The sequence below is a fragment of the Nicotiana tabacum genome, chromosome 23, assembly GCF_000715075.1.
Source record: "Nicotiana tabacum cultivar K326 chromosome 23, ASM71507v2, whole genome shotgun sequence".
Classification (NCBI taxonomy): Eukaryota; Viridiplantae; Streptophyta; class Magnoliopsida; order Solanales; family Solanaceae; genus Nicotiana; species Nicotiana tabacum.
Window position 1 is genome coordinate 133,150,213 of NC_134102.1, and position 10,333 is coordinate 133,160,545.

A 10,333-nucleotide genomic window follows, 5' to 3' on the forward strand; every position below is an offset into this window, starting at 1 on the left:
GTCAAAGAGTGCTTGAAATTGTCGGGAGGGAAGTAGATGGGGGCTGGTGATGCACCCCGATCGGATGTGGAATGGTGATGAGCCATTCCGCCGATTGACTCGGGGCGTGGACCAGCGTGGATTGGGGGGCAGCCAAAGCCCGGGATTTTGATATGCTCGTGGAATGTCTCCTTGATTGTGGTGGGCAGCACACACCTCTAGCGTACTTTGGCATCTGCGCGCTCCGGACGCTGGCCTGGGAGCACTCCATTTACATCCACTTCATAGAATAATCTTCACCAAAAATTATCAGCACCAGAATCATTTAACTAATGCACCTAAATTCTCATGCAAATGAGTGAAGCTACAATCATGTTCACATGAATCTGCTGTAGCAAGTGTTTCTCTGGATGGACTTCAAGAGCAACAATCTTTCAAAGGAAAAAGATGCCATACATTAAAGAAAGCAAAAAACAGAACTGCTAATATTAACATTTCAGTATGCTAATATGTTCAAGATAAACACCATAAGTACACTAACAAGATCAAGAGTGTACACTGTATCTAAAGATTAAGTCAAGATTGTAAGGACTTCAGGCGACGGGTGGCAGACTCAATGCCATTGAGAGCTGCATTTTCGCGCTGATCAATTTCCCTAAGTACATCTTTAGCTGCCACCATTTGGGTATGAAGGTTTTGCACCTTAAGGCTTGCAATCACATGGTCTGCGACGCATTTTTGTTTCTTATGTTTCAGCGCCTCTTCATTCTGTTTAAGAACATCCACCCATTGTTTTAGCCTACCAATCAGTTCCATTGCCTCCAACATTTGCCTTTCAAAAGTTTCCTTATTTTTCATGACCATCACCATATCGTCTTGAATACGAAAGATCTCATCTTTATGACCCTTTGCACGACTTATAGCATCTTCATATCTTGTCTTCAGCTCTGGAAAAGATTGCATCTCTCTCTGTCTCTTTGTTGTGAGCAAATCAAAGTGATATGCAATGAAATCCTTGACATCCTTGTAGAAAGAAGTATAATCCGCGTCACGAATATCCAAGCTGAAGAAGGCATTATTGGCGCACTTAACCATGTCTTCAACATTTTTTATGCTTCCAGAGGTGAGTTGGAACACCAAAACAGACTTAACATGAGAGATTCATGTGGTCTTTACTTCTTCATGAATGTTGGAAGAATATTCATTCCAAAGACACGGATTTGGGGGTGGATTCAGCATTAATAATGGATTCAGATTTATCTTTGTCTCTCTTTGTTCTTCATCTGTAATCAGTAGAGGCGCATCTATGCTAGAGCCCAATGGTGGCACAGGAAGCAGTGAAACTGCTGGAGTTTCTTTCGTTGCCATCGATGGCGCTTCAACATCAACAACATCAAAATGATTTAGACTTTTATCTTTTAGATAACAACAACAAGATAATACCTAGTGTAATCATACATAGTGGGGTTTGGAAAGGGTAATGTGTACGGAGACCTTGTGTGTACGGAGACCTTGTCCCTACCTTGTGGAGATACAGAGGCTGTTTCTAATGGACTTTCGGCTCAGAAAAGCATAATTACAACAGTAATGAAAAGAAAAATGGTAAGAAACACCACTAAGAAGCCATGGAAGAAAAACATTAATAACAACAAGATACTAAGATGACCGAAAACTTTTATCCATAGGAATTAAAAAAATTAATATTAACTCCCCCACCCCACCCCCAACCAACAAGAAAAGAATAAACAAAACAAACTATGAACCAGAACAGAATGTAAACTAGTAGAAGTATTAGTCAATGAGGCAAAAGTAGGCAGTGGTGGAAGAGGAAGCTCACCTTCTGCTGAAACTGGTGTCTGTTTCCGAGGGCGACCTCGCCCTCCGTTAACAGAAAAAGTAGTTTCACCTTGGCACTGATCATGCATATTGCATTTCTCACTCTGATCAGAAATTGGTATTGAAATAGTAGCAGCAGCAGTAGTAATTGCAATTGCAGTACTTTTGAAACAGGGAGGATTAATACTTCTAGGTGTAGCAAAACCAGGAGGTAGTTCTGAATCAGAATTTTTCCCTATCATTGTTACTTCCCAAGATGCAAAGATTACTTAAAAGGGTTCTTTTTAAGCCAAAAAAAAGGACTGAAAATGAACTTTTTTTTCTTGGTAGAAAAGATGATGGAAATGACAAGAATGGTAAAATTTCTTTCACTGTTCTTTGTGCAAGAACACAAGAACAAGAACACTAGTAATAGCCAGGGAAGTAATTAAGTATGGGAAAAGGACGGGAAACAGACCAAGAAAAAAGAAGAGGTGCGATTACTTTTAAGTGTAGGACATTTGACTGCTCCTAATTCCTACCGCAGAAAAATTTAAAAATTTAAAATAAAAAGATAGCAAATGTAGCAAATATTGTTAAAATTTCTCAATTTCATTATATAATCTTATTATTATAGTTTCAGACGAGCTATGTACAAAAGAAAAAGAGAAAAAGGAAGATGTCAAATCTGCATTACAGTACACAGGATCAAAGATAGCACGAATTGGAAACGAAAAAGTTAAAACTCAGACGGTGGCAAATGATAAAACAGGAAATTATCAGAGTAATTTTATCTCTGATTTATCTTTAGCTTTGTGAGGGAGTAATGAGTCCGGAACCAAAGTGTGCATTTTTGGACTCAAGCGATCAAAATAGGTTAAAAAAAAAAGACTGGACACCATAATATATGGGTGGAAAGGGCGTGAACAATAGCTGCTAACTCGAGATCATGAACCGGATAATTCTTCTCATGCACCTCCAACTGCAGACACGTAGGCAATCACCCTACCGTCCTGCATCAATACCGCTCCAAGGCCAATCCTCGAGGCATCACAATAGACAGTGTAGGACCCTGAACCTGTAGGCAATACTAATACTGGGACCGTAGTCAAAGTTGTCTTGAGCTTCTGAAAGCTCTCCTCACACTCCTCGGTCCACCTGAACGGAGTACCCTTCTGGGTCAGCCTGGTCATAGGTGTTGCAATGGATGAAAATCCCCCCACAAAGCGACGGTAATACCCCGCCAAACCAAGGAAACTGCAGATCTCCGTAGCTGATAACGGTGTGGGCCAACTCTGCACTGCCTCCACCTTCTTCGAATCTACCTTGATCCCATCACAAGACACTATGTGGCCCAAGAATGTAACTGAATCAAGCCAGAATTCACACTTAGAAAATTTTGCATACAATTTCTTCTCCCTCAAAGTCTTAAGCACGGTCCTCAGGTGCTGCTCATGTTCTTCCCGAGATCGGGAATATACCAGGATATCGTCAATAAACACAATGACGAAGGAATCAAGATAAGGCCGGAACACACTGTGCATAAAATGCATAAAGGTTGCTGGGGCATTGGTCAGCCCAAATGACATGACAAGAAACTCATAGTGACCATATCTGTGTGATGACCCAAAATGTCATCTTTAAATTTAATAATTAATTTTATATTCTAAGACCTCGAAAAGCACTATTTATCATTCCTCGACTTGCGTGCGCAGTTCGTAAAATTTTCCAGAAAGTTTTCAGGTGAAAAATGAATTAAAATGTGAATTAGAGCTTTAAAACTCAACTAAGTTGACTTTGGTCAATATTTTGAGCAAACGAACTCGGATCAGTATTTTGACAGTTTCGGTAGGTCCGTATCGTGATTTGGGACTTAGGCGTATGCCCGGAATCAAATTTCGAGGTCCCTAGCCCGAGATATGGAATTTTGATGAAAAATTAAAAGTTTAAATTCAAATAGTAATCGAATGTCAAATTATGTGCAAACGACCCCAGAATAGAATTTTGATAATTCCAACAGCTCCGTATGGTGATTTTGGACTTAGGAGCATGATCGAAATTTTATTTGGAAGTCCGTAGTGGAATTAGGCTTGAAATGCCAAAAGTTAAATTTTTGGGAAGTTTGATCGGGGGGTTGACTTTTTGATATCGAGGTCGGAATCCGATTCTGAAAATTGAAATAGGTCTGTTATGTCATTTATGACTTGTGTGCAAAATTTGAAGTCATTCAGAATTGATTTGATGTGTTTCGACACAAGATATAGAATTTGAAAGTTCAAAGTTCATAGATTTTGATTTGAGGTGCGATTCGTCGTTTTGATGTTGTTTGATGTGGTTTAAAACCTCGACTAAATTTGTATTGTATTTTGGAACATGTTGGAATAATTGGTTAAGATCCCTAGGGTCTCGGGTGGATTTCGGAAGGTAAACGGAATGGATTTCGGACAAAGAAGGCTTGCAGAAATTTCGCCAACATTTTCTGGTGCGTAGAGCCAACTTTGGAAACTTATATCTCGCAATCTATAAGGAGTCGAAAAATTGACAAAACATGAAAGTTGTAGCTCTGTGATTCTAGTTTCCAAAACATTAAACCATTCATTATTTGGACATTTGTACAGAAGGTTATGATGGGTTGAATGAAGGCTGGTAGAGCAGTTTCGCCAGAAATTTTTGATGCGTGGACCTGACTTTGGAAGCTTATATTTCGAAATTCATAAGGAATCGGAAAATTTTTAATATATGAAAGTTGTAGTCGTTTGATTCTAGTTTCCATAAAGTTAAACCATTCATTATTTGGACATTTGTACATAAAGTTATGATCGATTGAAAGAAAGCTAGTAGAGCAATTTTTGGTGGACTTTTAGTGACGAAAAATGGACTTTTAATGACGGAAAATGAACTTTTAGTGACAGAAAATGGACTTTTAGTGACGGATTGGCAGAAACTTAAGGACCAAAAATGGTCATTTCATTCATTTCATTTTGGATTTTTGGAGCACGGTTCTTGGGCGATTTTCACGGAAAAATATTGGGGTAAGTGTTCCTTATCCTATATTGATTATATTTCATGATTTCATACTCATTTACATCATGAATCCGTGAATTTATGGAAGAAAAATCAACATTTTTGCAAAATCTTCCAAAAATGAAAATTTAAGATTTGGAGGTCGAGTTGTTATCGGATTTTGATAAAATTGGTATGGGTGGACTCGTAATTGAATGGGTTGTCAGATTTTGTAAGTTTCGCCGGATTCCGAGATGTGGGCAAATTTTGAGCTAATTTCGGATTTTATTGAAAAATATAGTATTTTCTTATGAAATTGATTCCTATAATTTTTGTTAACTGAATCGAATTAATTATTATTAGATACGAGTCGATCGGAGTCGGAAATTCGAGGAAAAAACATAATACTTGGTTAAATTGAAGCAAGTCGAGGTAAGTGACTTGTCTAACTTTGTGTGGGAGAAATTTCCCTAGGATTGATAATTATAATGTGTGGAAAGTCATGTACACGAGGTGACGAGTGTGTACACGGGCTAAATGTGAAAGATTATGTTTTAAATTGTGTAGATCATTATTGCGCATTAATTAAATTATTTTATTTTGTTATATTCTTCAGTATTGATCTGAGATATATACTTCAAATTTGTTTGATCTTTTCTTACTAATTATTTTACCTGTTTAGTTGAAACTTGGTTTCTTTTATTCTGTGCATTATTTGAAGGTTGATTTTCTTTAAATTAAATATTATTAATATGAAGTATTTGACATTTTTAAACTTGATATTGAAGCAACGTATTAAAGATTTTAAAATATTATTTTCCTGAATTATTTACTCCTGAATATTTTTGTAAGATTTTCGTACTCATTGTGATGGAGCAGTGAGCTCTTTATTGTGGAAAAATATTATTGTTGAGTTATTTTGACATGAGTCGTGAGCTCTTTATTGTGAAACAATATTGTTGATGAATTATTTTGGCAAGTTAAATTATTTGAGCACCTGAGGTGCAAATTATGATATATTGTGATATTGATACGCATGCGGTGGTATAAGGTCTGAGTATTGAAACGCATGCGGTGAGATAAGGGTGGCTTGATACGCGTGGCTAGTAGGGGGAACTACTAGAAGTCATGCAGTGTGATAAGGATGGCTAAAACGCGGGATGCTATTTCGGAAAAAATATTTTCTTTAAAATAAACTGCGAAGGCTCTCGCGGTGAGATAAGGAAATGAGATATTGTGAATTTGTTATGATTTGGGACTACGAGGCGCGGTACCTTGGGAGTGCCCTTGTTGATATTGATTTATGGCCGCAGTTGCCTTTGATTATTGTGTGATTTTCTTAAAGTTGAAAAATATTTTGTTTTGTTTCCACGAGAGATTTATTTGGCATTATTTGATGTAATTAAATGTGACATACTATTCGATTCATTTCCATTGTCATTTTATCTTATAATATTGTTTAAACATTTTACCATGCCATTATTTATTCTCCAGTAGGGCCTAACCTGACCTCGTCACTACTCTACCGAGGTTAGGCTTGGCACTTACTGGGTATCGCTGTGGTGTACTCATACTACGCTTCTGCACATCTTTTTGTGCAGATCTAGGTACATCTTATCAGACCACGCATTAGTAAACTAGCTATACGAGGAGACTTTGAGGTATATCTGCCAACGCCCGCAGACTCCGGAGTCCCCTTCTATTCTTGTTATGTTGCTTCCTTATTTTCTTTAGACTCTGTTATATAGAGACATCGAGGATAAATTCTTAGAAGCTTGTGACTTATTTCTACTGGGTTTTGGGAGTTGATATTGTTTGAATTGTAGTTTAATTATTTCAGATATTTATTATTATTCTGCATTGATAGGCTTACCTAGTCTTAGAGACTAGGTGCCATCACGACATCCGATGGAGGGAATTTGGGGTCGTGACAAGTTGGTATCAGAGCTCTAGGTTCATTGGTGTCATGAGTCACAAGTAGGTTTAGTAGAGTCTTGTGGATCGGTACGGAGATGTCGGTACCTATCTTCGGGAGGCTATGGAACTGTTAGAAAATATTCACTTCTTTGACTCCTTATCGTGCGGCATTGATTTAGCTTGAAACATATATCTTATATTCCTTTGTATCCACTTGCGTATTACATTGCGCACACGGTATCAGTTATGCGTCGATGGTTCGTGATGTCGTAGATGGACTATAAGGGAGCCAGAGATGCTTAAACATTGCCTCAACGTGTGGTTCCGACTGAAGATATAGGCGTATTGAGAGATCACTTAGTGAATCATGCGGAGGTGCAACGGACATTGGCGTCTTGTTGATTTATACAAGTTGTGAAGGTTATTATTGTGGATCATCGGACATTGTGACCTATGACTTCGTGCCGAGTGGGGGAGTCCACTACCAATGGGTGGATTGCGGGGTCATGTGTTATATCAATTTTGGCCTGAAATGTATATATGTGGTAGTGAAAGGTTCCCTAAAATTTACACATGTTTAAGACCTGAGATTTTGTAGAGGATAAGGTTGGGACTTGCGGTATGTCCGCTTCCTTAATAATCCTATACTTCAATACCAAAAGAGTTATAGAAACAACTCTAAATTTGTAGAAGGTCTACTCAGCGTGGACGTCACTGTTGCGGATTTTGGGATGCTTCGGAGGAAGTACACTTATTGACGAGAGTCTGGACTATGTGGTTCGTGACAAGATTTGTCTGTATGGAGCTCTACTATTGTGATCGTTGTGTATAAATAGGGGTAAGGGTTACCCCAAGGAAGAATCGAAAAGTATGTTAAGAAATGGGTCAGCTCAACAGTGTTGAGTCAGCATAACAAAAGAAGAAATTTGCCTTGGGAGAGATAATTATCCACTGGTGTTCGTGGCAAGCCTATGAAGAGGGCATACCAACCAATGCAACACCGCCCACTTGGCTCAGTTCTCAGAAACACTTTTGAAAGAGTTTGTTTCCCGAACTCTCCGTAATGCGTGGCGCATGGGGTTTGAACGGTTGCGTCAGGTCACCATTGACGGTGTCGGAATATGCCATCAAGTTCAATAAGTTAGCCCGTCATACTCCTACTTTGCTTCCTACAGCTAGAGGGCGAGTCCACAGACTCATTAAAGGACTCAATTATGATCGTAAAATTTTGTACGACTCGGGAGCTACAAGCTGATACTTTATTTCTGCTAGTTATACAAATTACCAAGATATTAGAATGTGTTCGGGGTGAGGAAAAAAGGAAACTAAGGAGACCAAGACGTCTTAAGGTTCTGGGGAATTCAGTGGATTCTACTATGCAAGTATAAATCATTATGGAGGGGGCTCGGGTAGTCGGCTAGCCCAGTCCGCACATCGAACTACTCAGGGTGCTCCAGTAAGTTCTTTTAATGCACCACCGACATGAGTTCCTACAATGGTTATTCCAATTATCTGGCATAGACTCAATATGAGCAGCCTAACCCGCAAAGGGGTTGTTATGAATACGGTGATACTAGGCACATCATGAGAAAAATTGTCAAAAACTTGGGAGAGACTTATTTCATCAAAGCACTCAGGCTACGTGCCCCATTGCAGTTACTACACCACCCACACGACCAGTTAGGGGTGAAGGTCATATGAGTAAAAGGCGTCCTAGAGGTGGAGACCCAGCCGTTGATATATTTGTTTTACGGTATGGCGGAGGTCGCTACATCAGATAGTGTCGTTGCAGGTACGACCTCGATTTAATATAATGGAATAATTTCCTTAACTTGATTCGGTTCTCAGTATCGAAACGAGTCCTCCTATTGTGCTCCACTTATGAGTGAGCTTCATAATTCTATAATCTACTTATGTGTTTACCCCTGTTGGGAGATTTTATGGAGATAACTACGCCTATCATTTTGTGTTGGTCACTAATAAGAGTTGCGAGGCTAAATGTGGCTTTCTGTTACTCATATCGGTAAATTTTGATGTAAATTCTGAATAATTAATTGCAAATTGTGATTTATATGCCCTACCAGTGTGGGGTTCATTATGTGTTGTGATTTGGTGTAACTAAAATTATTTAAAAGGAGAAAATGGAAATTTTCAATTGGCAGGATGTGCATATTACTTATGATTCAGAACTGAGGACGAGGTCCTCACATTTTATATAAATTGATATGTTTAAACTGGGCAACGAGCTGCGGTGGAAGTTATATAAGGACGAGATCCTTGTGAGGAAAATTCTTATGTTTAAGTTCTCCCTTGTGAAATTAAATTTGTACTAATAGTACTAATAGGGAGTCATGCCTGTTAGGCTTATTTGAAAATTCTTATATGAAATTCTCTGTGCATAGTTGTCAAATTCGTGTTGTAATTATTAATTTTTAACCTACGAGGTAGGTGCCCGCCTAGGTGGCGTTAAATGTGACTCATTAATTCGGGTAAATAATTACGTGGTCTTCATGCCTCGCATCTAGTAATTAGTATTGTGAAGGTTTGCAACGAGATTTTTGTTAACATGAGGTTAAATGAAGATTCTATAATTGATTATGAACAACTATTAAGACCAAATTGATCCAAGAGGGTGCCCCATTTACAGGGTCAGACGAGTGTGAGTTGAGCTTTCAGAAGCTCAAGATCACTTTGACTCCGACACAAGCATTGGTATTACTTATATGTTCAAGGTCTTATACTGTATATTGTGACGCGTCGCGTATTGGTCTCGGGGCGATTTTGATGCAAGACGGTAGGGTGATTGCCTACACGTCCATACAGTTAAAGTTGCATGAGAAGAATTATCATGTACACAACCTTGAGTTAGCAGTTATTGTTCATGCCTTAAAGATTTGGCGGCATTATTTGTATGATGTCCATTGCGAGGTCTACACCGATCACCGAAGTTTACAACATCTGTTGAAACAGAAGGATCTTAATTTGCGGCAACAGGGATGGTTGGAGTTGCTTAAGGATTATGATATCACCATTCTCTATCATCATGGGAAGGCCAATGTAGTGGCCGATGCCTTGAGTCATAAGGCAGAGAGGTTGGGTAGCTTAGCATATTTACCAGTAGCAGAGAGGCCTTTAGCCTTGGATGTTCAAGCCTTTGCCAACCAGTTTGTTAGACTGGATGATTCCGAGCCGAGTCGAGTTTTGGCTTGCATGATTTCTCAGTCTTCTCTTTATGATTGTATCAGGGAACGTCAGTATGATGACCCCCATCTGCTTGTCCTTAAGGATACAGTTCAACACGGTGATGCCAAGGAAGTCACTATTGGAGATGAACGATGTATTACGGATGCAGGGCAGGCTATGTGTGCCTAATGTGGATGGCTTGCGTGAGTTGATTCTCCAGGAGGCTCACAGTTCGCAGTACTCCATTCATCCGGGTGCTGCAAAGATGTATCAGGACTTGAGATAACACTATTGGTGGAGGCGGATGAAGAAAGACATAGTGGGGTATGTATCTTGGTGCCTAAATTGTCAGCAGGTGAAATATGAGCATCAACGACCGAGTGGATTGCTTCAGAAGTTGGAAATTCCAGAATGGAAATGGGAGCGGATCACTATG

At 39.1% G+C, this 10,333-nt stretch overlaps 1 protein-coding gene across 1 annotated transcript; it reads right to left on the bottom strand.

The window, feature by feature from the left end:
• Positions 1 to 316: 316 nt before the first annotated feature.
• Positions 317 to 2,652, bottom strand: LOC107784781 (uncharacterized). Its single transcript, XM_016605964.2, has 2 exons — positions 1,817 to 2,652; positions 317 to 1,355 (listed from the first exon to the last, which is right to left on the bottom strand). The coding sequence occupies exons 1-2, from the start codon at positions 2,055 to 2,057 to the stop codon at positions 1,141 to 1,143; spliced, it is 456 nt and encodes a 151-aa protein (XP_016461450.1). The 5' UTR covers positions 2,058 to 2,652; the 3' UTR covers positions 317 to 1,140.
• Between the last annotated feature and the right edge of the window lie 7,681 nt (positions 2,653 to 10,333).

Excerpts from the sequence above, each read along its gene's own strand:
- LOC107784781 (XM_016605964.2), bottom strand. The coding sequence starts at position 2,057 with ATGATAGGGAAAAATTCTGATTCAGAACTACCTCCTGGTTTTGCTACA. Across the intron at positions 1,356-1,816 it reads GACACCAGTTTCAGCAGAAG|CGCCATCGATGGCAACGAAA; the intron begins GTGAGCTTCCTC and ends TTGATGTTGAAG.